This window comes from Acomys minous (genome assembly GCF_964271855.1).
Source record: "Acomys minous genome assembly, chromosome: 12".
Lineage (NCBI taxonomy): Eukaryota > Metazoa > Chordata > Mammalia > Rodentia > Muridae > Acomys > Acomys minous.
Window position 1 is genome coordinate 88635094 of NC_140493.1, and position 23924 is coordinate 88659017.

The 23924-nt window shown below is 48.5% G+C and overlaps 2 protein-coding genes and 1 long non-coding RNA gene across 24 annotated transcripts in view; 2 read left to right on the top strand and 1 right to left on the bottom strand.

The window, feature by feature from the left end:
- HOXB3 (homeobox B3) overlaps positions 1-7194 on the top strand; it is a 56314-nt gene extending 49120 nt beyond the window's left edge. For 17 of the 18 annotated variants that reach the window (XM_084749923.1, XM_084749934.1, XM_084749937.1 and 14 more), the window contains 3 exons: positions 179-266; positions 3266-3866; positions 4732-7194. In XM_084749923.1, coding sequence (XP_084606049.1) covers positions 3416-3866; positions 4732-5585 — 1305 coding nt within the window. In that variant the 5' untranslated portion in view covers positions 179-266; positions 3266-3415 and the 3' untranslated portion in view covers positions 5586-7194. Of the gene's footprint in view, positions 1-2; positions 77-178; positions 267-3265; positions 3867-4731 lie in introns of those variants that run through there. The other variant, XM_084749930.1, reaches the window with a different exon arrangement.
- Positions 2208-9847, bottom strand: LOC311579421. 5 transcript variants are annotated; one of them, XR_014773136.1, is made up of 3 exons: positions 9367-9847; positions 6036-7673; positions 2208-2353 (listed from the first exon to the last, which is right to left on the bottom strand). It is a non-coding gene; the product is annotated as an uncharacterized lncRNA (long non-coding RNA). The 5 variants fall into 5 exon arrangements; XR_014773137.1 differs by having other exon boundaries at positions 2208-2359; XR_014773138.1 differs by lacking the exon at positions 2208-2353 and adding an exon at positions 4869-4993 and having other exon boundaries at positions 6044-7673.
- Positions 9848-11083: 1236 nt separating this feature from the next.
- HOXB2 (homeobox B2) lies at positions 11084-14674 on the top strand. Its single transcript, XM_084749949.1, has 2 exons — positions 11084-11572; positions 12311-14674. Exons 1-2 carry the CDS (start codon positions 11188-11190, stop codon positions 12991-12993), a joined length of 1068 nt encoding a protein of 355 aa, XP_084606075.1. The 5' UTR covers positions 11084-11187; the 3' UTR covers positions 12994-14674.
- Positions 14675-23924: the final 9250 nt, after the last annotated feature.

Genomic DNA, 23924 nt, shown 5'->3' on the forward strand with positions numbered 1-23924 from the left:
CTACCCCTCCCTCCTGCGCACCCCCCGCTCCAAAGCCGAGTGAATTGAAGCGGACGCCGCGCGGCTCCTTTGGCCGGTCTGCCCCTCGGGCTCCCCAGCCGGGGTGGCTTTGGGGAGGTGGGGGGGGGGGCCGCGACGCAGCTTTAAACAGTGGTCTTTTTTTTCCTTTGCCTTCAAGGAGGGGAGATTTCTCGCCTGCCGCTCGCGCTGGGGCTCGATGTGAATATATATTATGTCTGCCTGTTCTCCCCTCGTCGGTGGCTAAGGTAAGCTGGACTGAAATAGGCTATCAGTTTGTGAATGGCGGAGAGTATGTCTCAATGATTTATGGCCCATATGACTCCAATCTCGGTTCAAGAAGAGTTCACAAGCTTTAAGCTTCCTTCCACGCAGCGACTGACTCTCTCTCTCTCTCTCTCTCTCTCTCTCTCTCTCTCTCTCTCTCTCTCTCTCTCTCCCCTCTCTCTCTCCCCCTCCCTCCCTCCCTCTCTCTCCCTCTCTGCTTTTCTCCTTTTCCTCCCTCTTCTCCCATAGCAGCCAGATCCAGGGTTGAAATCCTTCTCCTTCTCCCCCCACCCCCACCCCGTTTGCTAAGAAGAGCCTGAGCCTTTCTCTTTCCTTTTCTTATTCTTTTATTTTTCTTCCTTTCATTAATTTTTTTTTAAGTCCTGGAAGGTGGCATATCCTCTCTCCTGGGGGCTTTTCTCCTGCTATTGTTACCCTTCGTGGTTCTCCCACGAGTGTGCCTGGAAAGGTGGGGGTTCTGGAGGTGGGGGCTCGCCTCCCTTCTCTAGTGAGACCCCTGAGGGGACACCAGGAGCCCGCTGTCTTCCTCCCACCCTTCCGAGGAGCCATATGGAGCCTGAATTTTTCTAACATGGAAGCAAGGGAAATAGACATGTTTGGCTGCGAAGAGCAGTTCCCCTCACCCCCTCTTTTGGACCCCAGATTTCAGATCCCCCCCGCCCCCCAATGGCATCTTCCCTTTCCCTTACTGTCCCCGTCAGCCAGGCCTCTGCGTCTTCCATCCTGTTAGGCAAAGTCCCGGAGCAGAGTTGCTGAGGCGCCTTTTAATTCGGTTACCTCCAGCGCCAAACTTGCCGCCGCCGGGGCTCGGCCAGGGCTTGGCCCCGGTGTGCTTGGAATCTGCCGCAGCTAACCAGTTCGGCGTCCCGATGAGTTTCTCCTCGCCTCCTTGAGCCTGAGCAGGAGGCTGGTAGCTCCTCTCCAGCCACCGCGGCAGCAGCGGCCAGACAGCCGGCCAGCAGCGGCAGCTGGAGGCTCTCCGAATCCACAAACCTTCCTGGCCTTGTCTCGCCGCCAGCGGAGTGTATCCATTCTTTCCTATCGAGTCTCTGACTCCTTCGTTTCCCACACTCGCCTGGCTTCTGTCCTGCGATGGTTTGGGGCTTACTGCTGGGGGGGAGCGACAAAAATTTCGGCCCCAGGCGTCTAGTCGAATTACTGGTTTTTATTATTATTATTATTATTATTATTATTATTATTATTATTATTATTATTATTATTATTACCACCACCACCACGGTCACCATTATTGTTGTAACAATCATTTAGACTAAATAAAGCCAGGGCCCAGCCAGCTAGCCCCCTCCAACGTTTTTATTTCATTCTCTTCTCTATCTATTAATAACAAACTCAACGGATGTTGGTTAATTAATTCTCCCTTTCAGCCAGGGCTGCTCCGAAGCTAATTTTGGTTAAATCATCAGAGGCTAATGGTAATAATAATAAAGGGATTAGGTCAGCCTGGTCAATTGAACTCCAGTCCTCCCTGGAAGGACCTGCTGCTTGGCAGACCCATGTGTATTTCCAGAGACAAAAAAAAAAAAAAAAAAAAAAAAAGTCCCAGAAACCCATCGGAACTCAGGGCTATGAATCTGTTTGTGGGAGGGACGTATTTCACCTGCATTCCTTTCATTTTATTTTTGCTAAGCTAAGTTTTCTCTGGAGTTGATCAACTGGGCTGAATGGTATTTTTAAGTTTTGCCAGAAGCAAGAGAGACACAGAAAGGATCAGTTTGGGGGTCGTAGGGAAGTAGTCAGGGAGCGCTGGGGAAGACACAGAGGAAGGCCACACAGTCAGAAATCATGGAACAAATACGACATCCCCTGACATGGGCAAGCTTTATTTTACTGGTACATTTTTAAAAGGTTGTATTAAAGTAGTGACTTTTTTTCCTCCCCTCCCTGTTGGGAGCCTTAGTAAACAGTCTCCATTTTGAACCCAGAGAAGAATGCTGTTCAAATTGTTTTGTGAGTCTTTTTCATCCTGAATAATTTTCCTCATCTCAGCAGAAAATTCCAGCAGTTGCACAATTTTCTTCTTCTTCTTCTTCTTCTTCTTCTTTCTTCCTGAGAAAGAAAAGAAGATAGAGTGTTATGGAAAGGATGGGGGAGACCCAAGCCAAATGGACATAGCACCAACCGGTCTTGCCTGGGAAATCTAAACAATCGCGGTCCATTTGGAGGCTCCACAGGGGGCCTCTGGCTGCTAGGTCCCAGGCCTGTGTGAGCCGAGGCTGATGGAGGTGATGGTACCTTCAGAAGGGACACAGATGGATGAGGCTTGGTTCCACTGCCTCTGGGGCTTAAAAATCTTCAGGGATTTTCTGTTTTAGGCTGCTATGGGTCTTCCTGGAGGGAAGGGTCTCAGATGAACTTGCTTTTCAATCCGGCTTGGGTCCAAGATCTGTGAGTTCCTTCCTAGCTAGACTTTGCTTGGGTGGAAGGATATGAAAGGAGAGAGAGAGAGAGAGAGAGAGAGAGAGAGAGAGAGAGAGAGAGAAGGCAGAGATGCTTCTACTCCTTGGAACTGTCCTGTTCCAGAGTTGGCGGGGTGGGGGTGGGGTGGGGGGTTGAGGGGTGGGGGGATGTTAAAAGAGAAATTGTAGGGAAGGTCAGGGGTTAGTGAGTAAGACAGAGAGAAGCATAGGTCCTCGAAGCAGTGGCGTTCTAATCCTAAGCGGTCCCCAAAGGGGTACAGTCCTGATTTTTTTTTTAAAAATGGAAATAAAAATCGGTGCTTTTTTTCCTCCCTTAAAATTAAAGTTGAAGTAAGAAACATCCAGGTCAGGTCAGATACTTGGTCTCAGCGTCTGCTGCAGAGATACTGGCTGGCGGGGAGAGAAGAAGAAGAAGAAGAAGGAAAAAAAAACCCTATTGATGTCAGTTCCCTTTTTAGTTCCTAAGATGGATTCGAGGCCCAGTCCTCTTCTCCCCCTGTGTCTCTTCTCTCGCCCCGCAGGTCAGCCGCTTGGAACAGACCCGGGAGGAGGGGGGCAGAGAGGGGAGGGGGGGTCCGGCGTGTCACGTGACCCCCAGGGGTGCCAATGTCCGGTCGTGAGGGTACCAGGCCCTTGCAAGTTGCCACCCACTGCCCGGGCCTCGCCCAGCGATGCAGAAAGCCACCTACTACGACAACACCGCAGCTGCTCTCTTCGGAGGCTACTCCTCGTACCCTGGCAGCAATGGTTTCGGCTACGACGGGCCTCCTCAGCCCTCCTTTCAGGCCGCCACGCACCTGGAGGGTGACTACCAGCGCTCAGCGTGTTCCCTGCAGTCCCTGGGCAATGCCGCCCCACATGCCAAGAGCAAGGAGCTCAACGGCAGCTGCATGAGGCCTGGCCTGGCCCCAGAACCCCTACCCGCCCCGCCGCCGGGTTCACCCCCACCCAGCGCCGCACCTACCAGTACCACTAACAACAGCAATAATGGGGGCGGGCCCAGCAAAAGCGGCCCCCCCAAATGCGGTGCCGGCTCCAACTCCACCCTCACCAAACAGATATTCCCCTGGATGAAAGAGTCGAGGCAAACGTCCAAGCTGAAAAACAGCTCCCCCGGCACAGGTACCAGCTCTCTGCCTTCCTCGTCAGTCAGCTTTTGTCCAGTCCAGGAATGTCACTGTTATTCTAGCTTTCGACCCCTAGGCGCCCATAAGGCGGCCTGGAAACAATATTAGGTGGCTGCCTAGTGTCTTTTTTTTTTTTTCCTTTTGGTACCTCTCACCACCTGATGACCTCTGACCTGGCCAACACCCAGTCCCTCCAGCCATCTTCCCACCTAGGCTTCCAGGAGCTTTCCAGGAGGTGGGACGGTTGGCCTCAAAGCCCTTCCCAAGGCCGCACCGCCTAGAGGCACAGAGTCATCAAGGATAGATTATTATTAAGTATTATTACTGTGGGTATTAATCATCATTGCTTAGGCGGCCTGGGGTCCCTCCCGGTCCGCAGCCACTGCCTGCCGCCTCTAAGTGCCATACTTCCAGGTCCTGCCCACCAGTGTCCAGTCCCACTAAGATGCTCTCAGTCATCCATCCCGTAAAGATGGACCAAAGAGGGGGATCGGCTCAGTCTCAGACGTGGATTTAGATATATGGGGAGGGGGTGCGCGCACACGCAAAAAAAAAAATCTAGCCCTAAATAAATGGCCACGCAGCTCTGTCTGTGTGACATGATCAAATTTTCATAAGCTGGGGCAGTGAGAGGAGAACAGGTCTCTTAATAAATGCCACTATTATAGAGTGTCCGCTAATGCGACGGGAGGTGGGAGGGGGTGTAGAGGAGGAGGAGGCGGGAACGCGAAGGGGAGGGCGGCGAGGGCTCTGAGTCCAGGCCTGGATTTATTAAGAAACGATGCATTCAATTTCGGCGTGTTCAGTAATTATCTTTTATTTCATTTTCTCCCCTTTCCACCCCTCCCCCTCGGGTCCAGCAGAAGGTTGTGGTGGTGGCGGTGGCGGCGGCGGCGGCGGCGGCGGCAGCGGCAGCGGCAGCAGTGGCGGGGGCGGCAGTGGCGGCGGGGGTGGGGACAAGAGCCCCCCGGGGTCGGCGGCGTCCAAGCGGGCGCGGACGGCGTACACAAGCGCGCAGCTGGTGGAGCTAGAGAAGGAGTTCCACTTCAACCGCTACTTGTGCCGGCCGCGCCGCGTGGAGATGGCCAACCTGCTGAACCTCAGCGAGCGCCAGATCAAGATCTGGTTCCAGAACCGCCGCATGAAATACAAGAAAGACCAGAAAGCCAAGGGGCTGGCCTCGTCGTCCGGTGGTCCCTCTCCAGCCGGCAGCCCCCCGCAGCCCATGCAGTCCACGGCCGGCTTCATGAACGCCTTACACTCCATGACCCCCAGTTATGACAGCCCGTCCCCTCCAGCCTTCGGCAAAGGCCACCAGAATGCCTACGCACTGCCCTCCAACTACCAACCCCCTCTCAAGGGTTGCGGCGCCCCACAGAAGTACACCCCGACTCCGGGGCCAGAGTACGAGCCCCACGTCCTCCAAGCCAACGGGGGCGCCTACGGGACGCCCACCATGCAGGGCAGCCCTGTGTACGTGGGCGGGGGTGGCTATGCGGATCCGCTGCCGCCCCCTGCCGGCCCCTCCCTCTATGGCCTCAATCACCTTTCCCACCACCCCTCGGGTAACCTGGACTACAACGGGGCGCCCCCTATGGCCCCCAGCCAGCATCACGGACCCTGTGACCCTCACCCCACGTACACAGACCTCTCCTCTCACCACGCACCGCCTCAGGGTAGAATCCAAGAAGCACCCAAACTGACACACCTGTGATGTGAGGGGAGGGTTGTGGGGGGTGTGGGGCGAGGTCAAGGGCCAGGGAGGTGGTGGAGCTGGGGGTTGAGGGCAGCCTGTTTGGAGGCCTGAAAGAGGAAGAGGTGTGTGTGTGTGTGTGTGTGTGTGTGTGTATGTGTGTGTGTGTGTGTGTGTGTGTGTGTGTGTGTGTGTGTGTTGGGGTTGTGGCCAGGCTTCCAGAAACAGGACAGGCCTGGGGTGCTTTCCTTGCTCCCTGGCCTGAGAGGGTCTGTCTTTTAAATCCTCCAAGCCTGTTTTATCTGCCTCCCAACACCCTTGGAAAGGAATCCCCAGCAGGTTGAAGCCCGCCACGCCACATAGGCCTCCAGCACTACCAAGTTAGAATTTCAGATTGGAAAGGGAGTCAAGATAGGCAAGCAGGGCAGAGGATCACACTCAAAACTTAAGGCTTGGTTGTCATCAACCAACCAACTTACCTTCCACCTCTGTGGGTAATTGCCCCAGATCTTGATTTTATTTTTTCGGTCCTCCCTTTCATTCTCCTTATAAAAATAAGAAAACACATTTAAATCTAAGGGCACAAAATATGCTCCCCCTCCCCCTTCCCCCCCCCCCACCTCCCGGAAGCTTCAACTTACCCCCATCTATTTGAGGAAGCTTCTTGCTAGTGCTCATCACTTCTAGCCCTATGGTTTTTCTGCTCTAAGGACCCTACTCTACCCCCATTGATTACAATTTTTTTCCAGAGGGCTCAGGGATGGTGAGATATCCTGAAAGTTAGAGCTGCCTATAATATAAATAAATATATATATATTTTTCTCTTTTAAGGAAAAGCTAAAAGGCTAAGGAAGGCAGGCAAGTCATCAGGACTGGAGGTCTGCCCCCACTGTGCAGTCTCTCAGCTCCCACCCCGTGCCACTCTTTTCACAGAAAGCAACCCACGCGAGGCTCTCTCCACTCTTTCCTTCTCTTCTGTTACTCTCTTGACTTAACGTGAAAACAGGGTATATTTGAACAAACTGTCTGTCCTAGACAGGGACTGCAGCTAGGCCTGTGCGCCTTGCTCCAGTTCCTGAGAGGACACTCTTGTTGCACTTGGAGTTTACATTTTAATGGATATTAAAAAAAAAAAAAACTGTGAGAGATGCCTGGGCCTGCAGAAGTCCAGCTTCGCTCAAAAAGCGTGTGTTCTAGTGAACATTTTCATATATATTTATTGGTTATAGCCTGTTAAAATATTTTCTTTTTTGTATTATTTATCCCCCATTACATTATGTATTTATATGAGGGACAAAAAAAAATGGAAAAAATGTACTTTTTTAGGATTTACTTGTTATAAAAAAGGTTGTGTTTCCTGTCATGTGAAACCAGCTATTTTAGTTTTTATTGTGTTCTAGACACGAGCTGTAGATTTATGTTAAACTCGTACTTATGAGCAATTGTAATTAGTTCTAAAAGGCATGAACCCAGCTCCTAAATGTCACTGTGTAGTCCTGAATTTGTAGAGTTAGAGTTAATTCTCTCTTGGAACTTTCTTTGTCCTTCAGTAGTTACTTTTTTTTCCCTTAGTTAAAAGGGTTGTCTGTCAGAAACAATTCTTGAATAAACTTTTCTGTTATCAGTTTTATCTTGTCCTGGTGGTCCAACTCAGATTGCAGAGAAAGGGTACAATTGCCAAATGGCTGCTAGGAAAAGGAGGGCATTGGTGGCACTTTCCTGGCCCCTTTGCCCAGTCCTCAGGTCCTTGTCTCCCGGTCCCCAGCTTTTCCTCCTCCATTCAGCTTAGTTTTTGACCCTCATATCAGCCTAGACCGTTCTGCCAAGTTCTTCAGCTAAGATTTAAGTAATAAGCTAAGGGGGGGGGGGGAGGGAGAGTACCTGGGCTGTCTGTTTAGCCTCTCTTTGCCTGTCTGTTTTTCTCAGGCCTTGGCCTCTCTTCTCTTTGGCCACCACCCCTACGCAACCCTCTGTCCACAGCGAACTAACCCAAAACCTAGTTTATTACTGCTTCTTCCAGGCAACCTAAACTTCACTGTTCTCTTCCTTCCTTCCTTCCGGAGCTACAATGAGGTTGTCACGTGACCCGAAGCCACACCACCATTGGGTCTAAAATGAAAACAAAGGAAAATGATTCATCTGGGGGGGAAAAAAAAACCCAACAACAAACTAAGGCCTAGACTTCTCAGGTCAAGCCTTAAAACTAAAGTGATATTCAATCATTAAGTGAAGCCCAGGACGAGGGGGGTGGGGGTGGGGCAGGGCCGATTAGATTTCTCCTGCCAGGGAACGGGACAAGAGAGTCAGGGAAGCTGTTGGAACCAAGCTTAAATAAAAATGGTCCCCAAGCTAATGAGAAGCTCTGTTTCCACGATCCTTGGGAAAACTTCATCTTTTAGTTCCTGGTTCCATAAAAGTTTTATCACACTGGAGAGAAGATAGAGAGGGCGTGTCAAAGATGAAATGTCACCGCAGCATCGCAGTATCCGATAAGAGCGAGAAGACAGCAAGGCTGAAATATGGGGCTAATTCGTCGTCGGAAGAGAAGCGGTGGCTGCTTGCTGAAGAGTTACATAATTCTAATTGTAAGCGATGCGCCCGCGTTGCTTAATTAGGAGCATATATTTGGTGGCAGTGGTGATAGTGGGGGGTGGGGCGAGAATCGTTCCAGGCCCTCAGCCTTAAAGCAAAGGCTGATTTTCATTTTTATGTCGCAGCCTGGCAGTCCAAGGTTAGCCATTACGGTCTTTATGCAACAATAAATAACAATAAAAAAAAACCAACCCGAATAATACACCCTCTCCCCACCCAAGTAGGATTTTTTTTTTTTAAACTGGACTTGGCTTATCCAGGCAGCAAGCAATTTAGCATTGGGTCAGGCTATAAATTAAAAGTAGAGAAGCCTGCAAAGTTTGATTGGGATCAAATAACGCTCAAGGGTCTGTCTTTCCTTTTCTCTTCCTCTTCCCTGAATAACATTTCTGAATGATATAACTACACACGAGGGGCCATGTTTGCCTGTGACGGTGGAGGGAGGGGGAGCAGATTGCTTATGGATTTAGCTGGAGAGGAACCAGAGAGACCTTAGCTAGAATATAAGAAAAGCAGGGCTTTGACTTAAACCTAGGTCTCTAAACAAAAATAGGACCTACCCTTCCGTCTTCAAGATTCGAGGTACTCAGCTAAAACTGTTAAAAACATGGATTAAAAAAAAAAAATCTGTGCGGTAATGTTCCTAGTAGTCAGGAGGCAGGAGAGATGTGTCTGGGAGGACGGGTTCCCTTGGCCCCCTTTTAACACCCAAGTTTTCTGCTGTTCACTAATCTGGCCATAAAATCTGTCATCAAGGGTTAGAGAGCTGTATTTCCTACAGGAAAGCCTGGGCCCTGGCTGCCTTGGGAGAAGCGTTGGATACTGCAGCCAGCTGGAGTGTCTGTTACAAAATTTGCAGAGGTGCCCAAGGGTGCCGCCAGGGAGAAGGTCCCTCCTGGGCCTCTCTGCTCAAGACTCCCTTCCAGACGGCTTCTAATTGACTTCTCACCCGCTAACCACCATCCAGGAAAATATGGAAAATATATGTGTGTGTGTGTGTATATATATACATAGTTTTGTTTTGTTTTAGCTGAATAACACACCACCCTCTCTGGCCCTCTGGCCTAGTTAAGAGCAGTTTCCCAAGAGCCTCTTTCTGTTTTTGCAGCCGCCACCTCCGGATCCTCTACCCTCCCCCCGCTTGCACTCAGACTTCCCCGCCTTTTTCTTTTCTTTTTCTTTTTTTTTTCCTCTTTCTTTAAATACTCACCACCACCCACGCGGACGTTACACTGACAGAAAGTTTCTAGTTCCAGCTCTCCGCTGAGTTGCCATTTCTTGCTAACCAGCCTTCGCCTCCAGGCTGGGCGGCCGAGAGGGAAGAGGGGGAGGGGGAGGGGAAGGCCAGAGCCGTGGGAGTTCTCCGGGGCAAACTTTCCACCCAAGTTAGCGCCTTCCCTCTGTTCCCATTTCCCATCTGTTTCCCCGGCTCTCTCAGAATCACCTTTCTCTTCTGCTACCCCCCTCCCTCAGGCCTTTTTAAGGGATGTGGAATTTAGGCTGTTCCCCTCTGCTTTCCCAAAGAGCCAAATTCTTTGATGCAATCGGAGGGAGCTGTCAGGGGGCTAAGATTGATCGCCTCATCTCCTCCTTCGTCCTCCTGACCCACTTATTTAAAAATCTTCCCCCGGATCGACTTTTCATTTTCAGCTTTGAGGCCTAGTTTCCCACCAAATTGCTTGTGGCTCTGGTTTCTTTTGCCTCTTTCCTCTAGTCAATTACAATATTCTAAAGTTAAGCCTATCATAGCTTCCTCACAATAGAATAGATTAAAAGGGTTTTCTCTCTGGGGGGGGGGTGGTGGTCATAAACAGAATATAGTCTCAGTGGTGGTCGTTATTTCTTCTCCTTCCATTTTCTTCTCCCTCCAATTTTTTTTAGGGATTTTTTTTCCTTACCAGGGATTTTCAAAAACACCCCAAAAGCAAATATGGGAGGTCCCTTTGTCCCGAGGGATCCTTCCCTCCCCCATGCACTGCCCTTAGTTTTGAAAGTTAAGTAGATAGCTACCTCAGTGTCCCTGGATATGGACAGAGATACAACTTGAGGGCTGTGAATGCATCTGCCATCTTTGACCTTCTTACATCCTCCTATTGCCAGTGTTGGGGTATCACAGATTGTGAGTATAAGGTGACCCCAACAAGAAGGCAGGTGGACATAAGGGATTGTCTGTAAATACTGAGCAGGGAGTAGAACCTAGGGTACATGGCTGGGGAGGGGCCAATGCCCCAAAGTGCTCCTGGCACCTGTCTCACCGCTGTGTGCCAGCCTGCCCCTTTCTTAAGTGTAGAGTACTCCTTTTCGAGGGTGGGTGGGATGCCACTGGTCGTTACTGTCCCGTTCCTCCATCTCCTTTCTGATTGCCACCTTCACCTCTCCCCAAAGAGTGGAAGTCGCCTACTCTTACTTCCTCCCAAATGGGCTTTTGCTATTTTGGGGGGGTGGGGTCGGAGGGGAAGAGGATACTGGTGGTCACATAGAAAAAGCATATTGACTGACTCCATTAAAATCTTTAGACAAGAAGAGCATTTCTCCCTTAAATTTGGTCGTTGCCCAGGCTCCCACCACCATACCATCCCTGAAGGTGAGGAAGCCGTTCTTCTGGTTCTTCTGGGAAAAGAGAGCCCATTGGGGAGAGTGTGGGACACTGATGTAGGGGTGGGAGGGAGAGGAGGAAGCCTTATGGTATCCAGGTCGTGGTCCTCTGGAGTTTTTGAATCAATTAAAGCAAATAAGGCCTGTGTTTTCTACCAGGCCCAGACGAGCGATTGGTGGAGACCGGTCCCGTGACCATGAATTCCCTGCAATTTCGTCGGAGTCCTGGGTTTAATAGAGAGAATCCCCATACGCTTGTATTTATCAGCAATATACAATTATAAAGGCCTAAATTTTAAAAAGGAGAGAGGAAAATCCCCCTCCCCCCGCGAAATCGCTCCATTGCATAAACCTGGGGGGGGCGGGAGAGGGGGTCCCTCCGATCCTCCCTCCTGACGCCCCCCCCAGCAGGCCCCCTCCCCCACCATTGAAAGCCATGAATTTTGAATTTGAGAGGGAGATTGGGTTTATAAACAGCCAGCCATCGCTCGCCGAGTGCCTGACTTCCTTCCCCGCTGTCTTGGAGACATTTCAAACTTCATCAATCAAGGAGTCGACATTAATTCCTCCTCCTCCTCCTCTGGAGCAAACCTTCCCCAGCCTCCAGCCCGGCGCCTCCACCCTCCCGAGACCCGAGAGCCAAAAGCAAGCCGAAGATGGGCCTGCTCTGCGGCCACGGCAGCCACTCCCCGCCGCCCCCGCAGCCCCCGAGTTCCCCTGGATGAAAGAGAAGAAATCCGCCAAGAAACCCAGCCAATCCGCCACATCCTCTTCTCCAGCCGCCTCCTCGGTCCGGGCCTCCGGGGTCGGAACCCCTTCAGGTGGGTAAGCGTGGTAGAGGCGGGGTGGGGGTGGGGGGACAGCTGGAAGAGGAGGGGAGAAAGTGAAGCGATGGGGTTCTCTGGGTCGAGGGATTCTGGGGTTAGGGAGGCACACAGTATCCCGCTGGGGTCCGGGCCTAGCCACTGCTAGCGCCCTCCGCCTCCCCCAACAGATTTTGGAAGCTGATGTGTGTGTGTGTGTGTGTGTGTTTAATGTGCTAGAAGAAAACGATTCCATAGAAATGTTTCTCCATTATCTGTGTAGAGGAATGAAGTGTCGTACCTAGGATTCAACGTGGAACCTGGCAAAGATGAGATCCTTCTATCTCTCCTAGGCATAGGAGAAGAGGGAATTAAAAAAAAACTAGGAAGGAAAGGGGGTGGGGAACAACCTATGATCCCTCTCCCCAGCTTGAGTTGGAAAGTTCCGAATTGAGGGGTCCATTGGGAGGACTGGGGGGAGGTTCTGGGAGTGAAGAGAAATTGCTCCCCGCCCCCTACGTGGCCCGTGGGCGGCTCTGAATGCACCGGCCTGACCCGGGCCGGGTCTGCCTACGTGGAAAAGCGCTTAAAAAAAAAAAAAAAAAAAAGACACAGAGAAGGAAGCGCTTTGGGGGGGTGGGGTGGGAGCTCAAGTAGGTCCGATAGTCTTTTTAGCGGATGGGGTGCCCCAGATCTCAGCTAAACGGAGGAGGCTGCGTTGAGACTCTCTTGATACGCAGGGTGCTTTCCCCGCAGATGGTCCGGGATTGCCGGAGAGCGGCGGCGGCGGCTCACGCAGACTGCGCACGGCCTACACCAACACACAGCTGCTGGAGCTGGAGAAGGAGTTCCATTTCAACAAGTACCTGTGTCGGCCGCGGCGCGTTGAGATCGCCGCCTTGCTGGACCTCACCGAAAGGCAGGTCAAAGTCTGGTTCCAGAACCGACGAATGAAACACAAGCGGCAGACGCAGCACCGAGAGCCGCAGGATGGGGAGCTTAGCGGGCCGAGCGCCACGGACGACGCTGGAGACCCATCGGAGGAGCCCGCGGTCAGCCCGGGCGGCGCTTCTGCTTCTCACCGACTGCGGGAAACCTGCTTCCTCCCCGCCGAGGCCGCGCAGGGGTCCCGGGGCGCACCGCCACTCCTGCCTCCGGCTACTCCCCTGGAGAGTGTGAACGCACCGAGCCCGGGCTGCACGGTGCTCAGAGCCGGGGGCCTGCAGCCCGAGCCACTGCCCGAAGACTCCTGTCCCGAACGGCAGGATTCGCCTTTCCTGCCCGACCTCAACTTCTTCGCTGCAGACTCCTGTCTCCAGATGTCCGGAGGCCTTTCTCCCAGCCTGCAGGGCTCGCTGGACAGCCCCGTGCCCTTTTCCGAGGAAGAGCTAGACTTCTTCACCAGCACGCTTTGTGCCATCGACTTGCAGTTTCCCTAACCGTTTTCTTCCCTCGATCCTTTCCACCTGGCCTTCCTTGGCTATTGTGGGGGGCGCGGGGGTGGGTGGGGGAGGGAAGGAATCGAGCCCTTTCCACCCCTAGTCACATTTATGTTTTGTTAAAATTCAGGTATTAACGAATTAGCTCTGAATCCGCCCCTTTTCACTTTTTAAAACCACACAGAAAAGTCCATTAGGTAAAACTCCTTCCAACGAAATCTCAGGAATAATTAACTTCTAGTGGGGGAGGATTTCTTAAAAAGAACTAGACGGACCTATTTTCCTCTTTTTTTAAGTTTTAGATTGTAGATTATTTATTAAAATTGTTTAATAATAGGAAAGGGGAAAGTATTTATTGTACATTATTTTCATAGAGTAAATAAATGTCTTTATAATACGAAAACGAGTGTTTGTGCTGGGATCCTACTCTTTTCCCAAGTCCCTAAGGCCGGTCTTCGTTTTTTCCAGGCCCCATTTGAGGCTGGTCTGGCTCAAGAGACCTTAGCCGTGTCCTGGTCCCATCTCCGGGGCTGGCAAAGTCCGGATGGTACAAAAGTGGCTCAGTTTGGTGGCTACTTCTGTATCCACCACACCAGGAAGAGTTGTGAGTTTACCAAGAAGCTTGATCACCCATTCATCTGCCAACAGATGGCCTTTGGTCCTGCCCGTGTGTTCCCAGGGTCCCTGCTTGAAAATAAAGGTAGAGTGGGTGGAAAAAGACCAGCTGCCCTGGAGGCCGCGGAGAGAGAGGGTTAAAAGAATCAAAGGCGGACTCCTTGGACTTGCTAGCCGGCTGGCTTCAGGTGCAGGAAACTGGGCAGCGATTCGGCCAGCTTGGGCCGAGGTTCTGCACTGCCGCGCCCAGGGTGCTGCTGGGGGCTGCAGGTCGCCCAGGTTTGGAATCGGGGTTAGGAATTTTGTCCGGAAGCAATGAGGCCTGGGGCGGCTTGAGAGGCATTCGGCTTACAAAGCTGGAAGGAATAGCGTGGAGTCGGGCCAGGAGAGCGGGAAGCAAGGAAGATGTTCAAAATGGCGCTGGGCTGGGCAGCAAGGAGCACCAGGAAAATGACTGTGGCCGCCATGATAGCGGCTGCTGGGGTCCGGCTCCCGGCCCACTCCCATTCCCACTTTCTTGAGGCCAGATCTTTCACGCCAAAAAGAAGACAGTCTGGGAACCTCTCAACAATTGTGGGTTTTTATTTTCCTTAAAAAAGAAAGAAAGAGAAGGAAAGGAAGGAAGGAAGAGTGAGTCTAGGAATGGGGAGGACCGGGCATGCGGAGACAGTCCCTTTGGTGTGGGAGGGGGTGGCGTGCTTTGGGACCCGGGACCACTTCACCCAGTGGTGGCTTTTGATCCTTTGCTCTGGCCTTTGAAACCGCGGCCAGAGCCGTTTCCCAAATGCAGGCCCACCTGTCTTGACCAACAACTTCATTTTCTGTCTCAACAGGGCTCCCCTCCTCTCGCGCCCCCCCCCCAACCCCCACTGCACCCTTCCCTGTTCTGTAAACTTAGTAAAGCAAGGGTTGCTCTTCCCCATATGCCTCTTGTTTTGTTCTCCGGAACCAGGAGATTTAAGGGACCCTGGAAAGCCATTTATCCTCCTCAGGTCTATTTAATATTTCTCAGGCTCAGAAACAGATACCTACCTACCTCCCCGACAGATGTTGCCTTTTTTGGGGGGGGGGGAAGAGCAGTTTATTTCCTGGGCCTCCCAGACTTTTCCCTCGGACCAGCAGAGGACAATGTAGGTGGTGACACGGAGGCCTAGGCAAACCCACTACATTTCTTTTTCAAAGGGTCCCTCAGTGTGGGAAGTTCACACGTTTTATTCAGCTAAAATTTAATCCCTTAAACTGTCTTAATATAGAATTCACCTCATGCATTAAATAATCCTATGTCATGTTAAATTGCACTTATTTCTCTCATAAATAAATTAATATAGAACAATTAGATGTGTTATTATAATAATATCGTGTATCTTATTAGTTTATTTTCTCTCATAAAATATATAGGTATGAAATAAATTCAATATATTAAAGTAATAATACACAGCTTATTGGCTTGTGTGTTTATTTTCCCCATAAATAAGTGAATATATAATATATTAAAACCACACTATACATCTCATTGGGCTGTGTGTTTATTTCTCCATAAAATATGTCCACAGGCTGTGTTTAACATCTTAAAAAATCACATCACATAAGCTATCTCCACCCTAGCAAAATGAAAGAGACATGTCAGCTGGGGCTTTGATTTCTATGGATAGCCAAACTAGATCATTTAGTCTAATTAAAAATGTTCTTGCAGCTATACTAGGTTGTTAAAAAAAAATCAAGAATACCAGAAAGATCTCACTAATCACCCACCTCCCAGCTTCCTTTGGTAAAAAGGAGAACATCCTTCATCAATGCCAAAAGGCAAGAGCCCAAGCAAAGCCCATTCAGGGATGCTGGTCTGTGATACCCAGGGATTCCTGCAGTGCCATTTCTGTAGCTGCTGGGTTGCTCCATGGGTCAGCAGTACCAACACTACTGAGCCGGTTGGAAATGCAGAATCTTAGGCCCCACCCCAGGCCCACAGAACCCGAACCTGCAATTTAACAGATTTCTAAGTGATTTATAGGTCTATTAAAGTCTGAGAAGGGCTGCTGGATTACACTGCTACCTTGCCTTCTGCTTTCCTCCCACACTTAAGAATTTTTTGAGAGCCGGGCTTGGTGGTCCACACCTGTCATCCTAGCACTCAGAAGGTGGAGGGAAGAGGACTACGTAGTCTAGGCTGTCTCAAAAAAAGGAGAAGTTGGGCATGGGTGGCTCATGCCTGTCAACACAGACCTCAGAAGGCTGTGAGGCTGGAGGATTGCTGTGAGTTTGAGGCAAGACTGATTTACATATGTGGACATCTAAGCCAACCTGGGCTGAGGAGTGAGAGTCCATCTCAAAACAACAACCAAAACCAAACCACAACAGGAAAAAAAAAACCCCTCAGAGAGATAGAAAGAGGTACGGTGGTAGTGGTGGTGGTGGTGGTGGTGGTGGTGGAGGAGGAGGAGGAGGAGGAGGAGGAGGAGGAAGAGGCCAGAAAGTTAGTTGACTGAGCAGTTATAAGCCCTGGCTGCTCTTGCAGAGGACTTGAGTTGAGTTCCAGTACCCCTAGAGTGGCTCACAGCTATTTGTGTTTACAGTTCCGGAGCATCTGATCCTCCATTTCTGATCTCCAGAGGTATCAGGCACACATGTGGCACACAGACAGACAGATATTCGGGCAAACATCCGTACACATAAAAACAAAATCAGTAAATCGAAAACAAAAAATAAAACAAAAGAAAGAAAAACATTGAGGCGGTGGTGGTGGCATAGGTCTTTAATCCCAGCACTCATGAGGCAGAGGCAGGCGGGTCTCTGTGGGTTCGAGGCCAGCCTGGTCTACAAAGGGAGTCCAGGACAGCCAGGGCTGTTACACAAAGAGACTCTGTCTTAGAAAAACCGAAAGCCAAAACACCTCCCTAAAACCCTCACAACAACAAACAAACAAAATGAAAAGAAAGAAAGAGCAAGAAAAGAGGCTCCACTTTATTTGGCTCCTACTTTCCAATTCTTCAAATCTCAGTTGTTCAGAGGATCCCAGTCACTGCTTGAGGCTGGGCCAGTCTTGCTTTCTCCTATTTAAATAAAAGGTGCAGTAGTAGTTCAACCTACCTGTTTAGATTCCTGTATTACCTGTATGATAGGGGAAAGCCATTTCCAGTCCAGGAAATCAGGGCATCCATCTTTCCCCTTGGTGTTTATTAGAGAAGAGTTGAAATTCTGTTTCCAAGAACCACACAGCCTTTCTGTCTCTGTCTCTTCTCAAACTCACAAACTCACTATCTTTGGTGATAGCCCAGCAGAATAAAAAAGAGGCAATATTTTTCCCAGAGGAAGAGACAGTCTTTTTTTTTTTTTTTTAAATTTCTCCTCTCAATTTCAAAATCAGGGGATTCCCTGTCAATATGGAACCTGTCCTACTTAGTTTCTTGGCCTTCTTTCATCTCCAGGGCCATCCTGTCTACTCTATCCTGAGATTGAATATAGAGAAAGTGGGAGCAGACTGGCTCCTAGGTAGGGTAGCTGACGCCGCCAGTGGTGGCAGGCTTAATCCCATCCTGACTGGGACAGGATTCCTCTTGGGTCGGAACCAACTGTGAGTAGCCTGTGGCACAGACAGGTTATAGGTTGGCTGTGGCTGGAGTGGGAAGGCTTCAGTGCAGGCCCAAGAGGGGCTGGCCAGTCTGCCATGCTCTTCAGTGAATCCTTCTTGCAAGAAAAATGGCTCATTAATACCACAGTGAGAGCAAAGGACCATTAAACTGAGGAATTACTTGCAATCATGATAACCCAGAGTCATTAAAAAAAAAAAAGTTAACTTATGCCTGGGCAAATCCTTTCCCCTTTCTGGACCTCAGTTTCTCTCTGTGAGACAAATGGAAGGACTAAATGTTCCTAATGCAGTCTATGTTAGTTTATGCTAAGGGTACATTAGTCAATCTTCACAGGTGATGCTGTGAAGTTTATTATGGCTGGGGTTGCATGCTCTCATGTGATTTTTGACATTTGACAGTAGCCTACCTCCACACTTTTGGTTGGGATCATTTTAACAAATTGTAATGTGTATCTTTACACCTACAATCAAGCCCATGTTTTGTTTTTGTTTTTTAAACATCTTTTCAACAAGCATGTCACCAGATACAGTGTTATGTACCAGGAGCTATATGGTCATTAAATACAAGTATTCAAAAGTGTCCTAGCCAAGTCTTTCTGTGGCTTTCATCCTTCGCCATCTTGCCCAATATTTGACTATTTTTACTATTATTTAAAAGGAGTAGGCCATTTCGTTTAAAAAAGAACCACCGAGATTCTTTGGCACAATGTATAATAGACTTTTTATCCAGTTACTGGGTGTCAGAACATAGGCACAACTTACGAAGTTCCCTAAACAGCCTTGAAGAACCTTGGTGTCCATCATTTTTCTCGACCTCTGATAAGTATCACGGGGCCCTGCTGCATAGCTTCCTGAGATGTGCTGTCAATCAAATGCATGCCCTCGCCTTGCAGAAGGTGGCCTCTGGGGCCTTTCTGCCTCCTGGCCACTCCCAGTTCTCCACTGTCTATGGTGAGCAGGGATTTCAACAGGCCTTCCACAGAGGACAGAGTGAACAGGGAAGGAGTCAGTTCTGTTGCAACTACAGCTTCCAGTCGCTACTGCAGAAATGCCAATTTGGATAGCCATCCAGTTCTAAATTTAGCCTGATCAAGTTTTAAAAAAAAAAGTATTATTATTAATTATTATTATTTATTACCACCACCACTATTATTATTATTATTATTATTATTATTATTATTATTATTATTATTATTATATACGTGTGGGAAGGTGTGGTAGTCAGACCTTGGCTAGTGTATGGAGGTTAGAGATAACTTTGTGGAACTGATCCTTCCCTGCTACCTTTATATGTGGCTTCCGGACATTGAACTAGGGTTGTTGGGCTTGCACAGAAAGGGATTTTACCCACTGGGCTATTTCACCAGGCCCGTAATCAATTTTTAATGAATATTTACTTTTTGTGTGTACCTGTGTGTGTAAGACCTGTAGAGGTCAGAAGAGGCGGGGCTTGACCCCCTGAAACTGGAGCTGCAGACAGTGGTGAGCTGTCATGGGGGGGGGGGAGAGGTGTTGGGAACTGACCCTAGTCCTCCACAAGAATAAGTGTTCTTAACTGCTAAGCCATCTCTCATGCCTGGTCTTTTTTTTTTTTTTTTAAATATTTATTTATTTACTATTTATACAGTATTCTGCCTGAATGTGTGCCCGCACACCAGAAGAGGGCACTAGATCTCATTGTAGGTGGTTGTGAGCCACCATGTAGTTGCTGGGAATTGAACTCAGGACCTTTGGAAGAGCAGCCAGTGCTCTTAACCTCTGAGCCATCTCTCCAGCCCTGGTCTTTTTGTTTTTGTTTTCAAGATAAAAATTAGATTTATTTAGTGTGTGTACATGTGCAAGGAGCAAATGTAGAGGCCAGAAGACAGCTTGTGAGTCACAGATATTGAACTCCCGCGGTCAAGCTTAGCAGTAGGCACTTTTACTCACTGAACCATCTTTGCCAGTCAGTCCCTTGATCAAGTTTGGATAAGCTTTCCAAAGTATATATTTTGTTCAAAAATATTACATTTGGCCAGGGGCTGTGGCCTCGTGCCTTTAATCCCCAGCACATGGGATGCAGAGGCAGACAGATCTCTGTGTTTGAGGCTAGCCTGGTCTACAGTTGGAGTTCCAGGACAGCCAGGGCTACACAGAAAAACTGTCTCCAAAACCAACCAACCAATCAACCAACCAACCAACCAGCCAAAAAAACAAAACAACAACCCCCCCCAAGACAAAAAAGAAGAAAAACTCCTCCATATTTGATTAACCATTATTATTGTTGTTGTTGTTGTTGTTGTTGTTGTTGTTATTAATTTTTTGAGACAGGGTCTCTCACAAGACAGCTCTGGCTGTCCTAGAACTCACCATGTAGACCAGGCTGGCCTTGACCTAACAAGATCTGCCTACTTCTTCCTTTCAAGTGCTAGGATTAAAGGCATGCTTCATTACAGTTGCCCATTTTCTTATTTAATTTTATTTGTATGTGTGTTTTGCCCTCTTCCATGTCTGTGCACCATGTGTGTGCCTACTGCCCCCTAGAAGCCAGACGAGGTCGTTAGATCCCTAGAACTGAAGTTATTAAAGGTTGTGAGCTGGCTTGTGGGTGCTGGGAATTGTACCGAGGCTCTCAGGAAGAGCAGCCAGTGCTCTTAACCAATGAGCCATCTCTTCAGCCCCTACTATTTTCCTTTATTATTATCAATGTTAATTTTCACAGTACTATAAATTGAACCCAGGGCCTCATGCATACCAAGCAAGTGTTCTATGTCTACACTATATTCTCAGCAACGGATAACCCTAATCAGACAGAAAAACATTGAAATTCTTCACCACAAGCTAAGCTTTTCTTTTAGAACTACCTCAATTGCTATTTGGTCATGTGCTCACTTGTCATTCACTCCAGACATGAGTTCAGCCTGCATCCTACTAAACTCTCTAAGTCCACCTCTCAAAAGGACAGCTTTAAAAGCCACATGCCATGAGACAAGAAAACACCACCCTCTCTAGAAGACTTCCATTAAATACTTGGAAAATCAAGAATTTCTTTTCTAGTATGTAAATTTAAATCTCCCTGCTGCAGTGTTGCTTTTTTGTTGTTGTTGTTGTTTTGTTTTTGTTTTTGTTTTTGTTTATCATTTGAGTTCTTTGTTAAGTGTTATGCCTTAATTTGAAAGCAAAACCTAAAATAATACGAAACAAAAATTGCTTTAGCTTAGAAGAAAACCCGGCTACCTAACTAGGGCCAACCCTCTCCATTTTCAATGAAATTTGCATATGATACACAGTGCATACTGTGTAATATATGGTGATGCGTTACATAAAAGGATAGCACATGTGCTCTTCTCCCATCTCCTATTTCCATATTTTAATATGCTAGTCATATTAAAAAGCAGAAGACTGACTTGTACGATTTCAGAGTGAGCATATAATGCTATTATCATACATCTGCAGAATTCTCTCTGGTTGGTGCCTCCTTGTTTGTTTTACTCCTACTAACACTGCAGCAGAAAAAGTCATATTAAACCCATTCTTCTTCTTTGAGGCTGAGACTTAGAGAAGTCAAGGAACGTGTCCAGAGCCCTAATATTAAAAAATGGCCAAGCAAGGACTTAAGCCCAAGTACTCCAGATGAGTCTAGGACTCACCCTACGGCGTTGTAATACCATACATGTAAGACCGCCTGAAGTCTCAACCAGACCCATGACACTTGAACTAGCATAGGTACTAAGGGACGACAGTGGGTCTGCATTATGTCGCTTTTGTGGCAGCAAGATGCTATTTCCTGTGCTGGGAAAATGATAACCTTACATATTCTTCTTACTCTGAAGTACCGGCTATTGGTTTTGAGTTTCTGCCTCCCGGTATTTGGGCTGGGATGAGCACACAGCTGTGCTGCTACACTGATTTTTGCCAATTCCACCTGCTTCCCAGCCCATGCAGCTTCTTTAACCAAAAGGACCAAAATCTGAAATGTATGTTTTTAAAATATTCTTCTTCAGGTTAGGCTATCTCCCTTGTCTGTATTCTTAGCGCTCGGACCAGAGACCTCGAAGAGTTTTAGCCCAGGCATATTACAACACACATGTAAGGCCAGCACTAGTCAGGGGGAGGCTGGATAATCAGAAGTTCAAGGCCATCCTCAGCTATGGAACAAGCACAAGGCCAGCCTGAGCTACAGAAGAGTCCGTCTTAAAAACAAAACATAACCACAAGACAATTTTAGATCTAAATATGCCTATGCTCTCTATATATGTCTAAGCACATTATATACAGTAGGAAATCAACTTTATTTCATTTTGGGGTGTTGGATTCACTCAGACCCTCAGGAGAATTTCAGTAAACTAGTTAGAAAATTTTAGTCTCAGCACTTGGGAGGCAGAGGCAGGGGATCTGTGAGTTCGAGGCCAGCCTGGTCTACAGAGTAAGTTCTAGGACAGCCAGGGCTGCACAGAGAAACCCTGTCTTGAAAAACGAAAACCAACAAAAACCCCTAAAAAAATAAACAAACAACCCCCAAAGCCAAACGAACAAACAAACAAACAAATTAAAACAAAAACAAAAAAGAAAAGAAAGCTCTAGAATTGGGTTTCCAGTATTTTCTGCCAGCAGGAATTTTGGTGAGGGCTTTGTTTGCCTTATTTTTTTTTTTTGGTTTTGTTTTTGTGTTTTTGGTTTTTGGTTTTTTTGTTTGTTTGTTTCTTTGTTTGAGATAAGCTCTTACAATGTATGTAGCCTTGGCTGGCTAGGAACTTGCTATTAGACCAGGCTGGCCTTGAACTCACAGAGATCCATCTGCCTCTGTCTCCAAGTGCTAGGTGTAAAGGCCTGCACCACCATGCTTGGTAGTTTTGGAAAGGTTTTATGTACTTGCTAACCAGACAGAAGAGTGGCAAGGTTGAACTAGACAGCCTAACAAACACATCTAGAGACTTGAGGTACAGCCTGGGCTTCAGTCCAGACACCAGTGTCTGCATTGACTGTGACTTGAAGGACCTTTGACCCAGCCTTTTTTCTTTTCTTCCTGTCGTTAATAGCTGCCCATAGGTGACACCGAGTTCAACTGTTAGAGGGGAAATGCACCCCACAACTCCCAGACAGTTGCATGCGGTTTATTAAACACCTCTGGGGTCTACTTCTTCCTTTAGATGCCAAATTGGTTCCTAAATCAAGGACTTAGGTGAGAAATTTCTCCCAGCGGGGCGGTGGTGGCACACACCTTTAATCCCAGCACTCGGGAGGCAGAGGCAGGCGTGAGTTCGAGGCCAGCCTGGTCTACAGAGTGAGTCCAGGACAGCCAAGGATACACAGAGAGACCCTATCCCGGAAAAAAAAGAAAAAGAAAAAAAAAAAAAAAGAAATTTCTTCCTGAGATGAGGGAAGGATAGGTCGGCCACTTCACGAAGGGGCCTAGCTCAGACTGGGGTCTAGGAAATGATGCCCACTCTCTCCCTTCAAGGGCCCCATCCTCCTCTTCCATACAGCACATCTTAAGACAAGAGGAAAAGTGTGAGAGAAAGTCTAATGTCCCCATACTCCCTGCCCCCCAAGTGTGAATGAAGTAGGAAGAAACTTGTTTCCTCCCACCTCACTCTCACTTCCTGACGGTCAGTCAGTCCTCTGCAGGCCATCCTTTGCATCTCCGGTCTCCTTTGTCCCGCACACAACCCTTTGGCAAGCGAGCACCGCACCCTCGTCTTCTGAAGAAGCTGCTAACTGTCTGGATCTAAAAAACAGCGCGTAATATGAAGAGGAAACAGGACGAGGTGTCAGAAAAGTGTTTTGAGCTCTTTCTACCAGAGGGCTAAGCAGGGCTTACAGCTGCGAGAGGAGAGCAAGGCAGTGGTTCTGATAACGCGGAATAGAAAGAGGCAAAGGGACTAGAGAGCCAGACTTGGGCGGCAGAAGCAGGGGTTAGGGGTTGGGGGTTGGGGGAGCCAGCAAGGTGTAGAGACGTAGAGGCGGAGACAACTTGGGGTGGGGGCGGGCCGGGGCCCTTAAAGGGAGAGGAATTCAAGCCAGGCCTTTTGAGGATAAGGAAACCTGAGAGGTTTCAAGGGTTGCCCCAGACCTGTCCCACCTGCTTTGCCTTCCTTCCCTGAGCGCCACTGTTTACTGAGATCCCTCCCTGAACTCTTGCCCTCCTGGACTTGCCCTAGCTCAGACCCCCCAGGCCTGTGGTCAGGGCAGACACCCTGACAAGTTACAAATGAGAGTGGGTGTTGGATTCTTGTCCTCCCGAGTCTGGAGGAGGAGGCATCAATGGGCTCTACCCAAGAGCGTCTGTCTCTTCTAATCCCAAGACATGTTTCAGAGAGTTAGCGAGGCACTTCCTGCTTTCCCACCCCCCAGCCTTAACCCAAAAGAAAGAAAGAAAGAAGAGGAAAAAAAAAGGTGAACTCCACTTCTAAGTCTTAAGTTAGAAGCTCTGCATCAATTTTCCCATTCTCCAAGTAAACTAAACTCCACCTATTTATTCTAGAACATTCATGGGAAAATTTGAATAATCATAAAGACTTAACTAGGATACGCATTTGATGGTTGGGATTAAAAAGAAAAAAAACCTTTTAGGGAGACTAAAGATAATGGAGAGAGAGAGAGAGAGAGAGAGAGAGAGAGAGAGAGGAGAAAAAAAACCAGAGTAATGCAGAGTCTTTGCTAGTTTTAAGCACATTTGAAAAGAGAATAAAAGTCCCCTTCCTCCTTCCTCCTCTGTAAATATCACCTGGATCTTCTCATTGCTACTCTC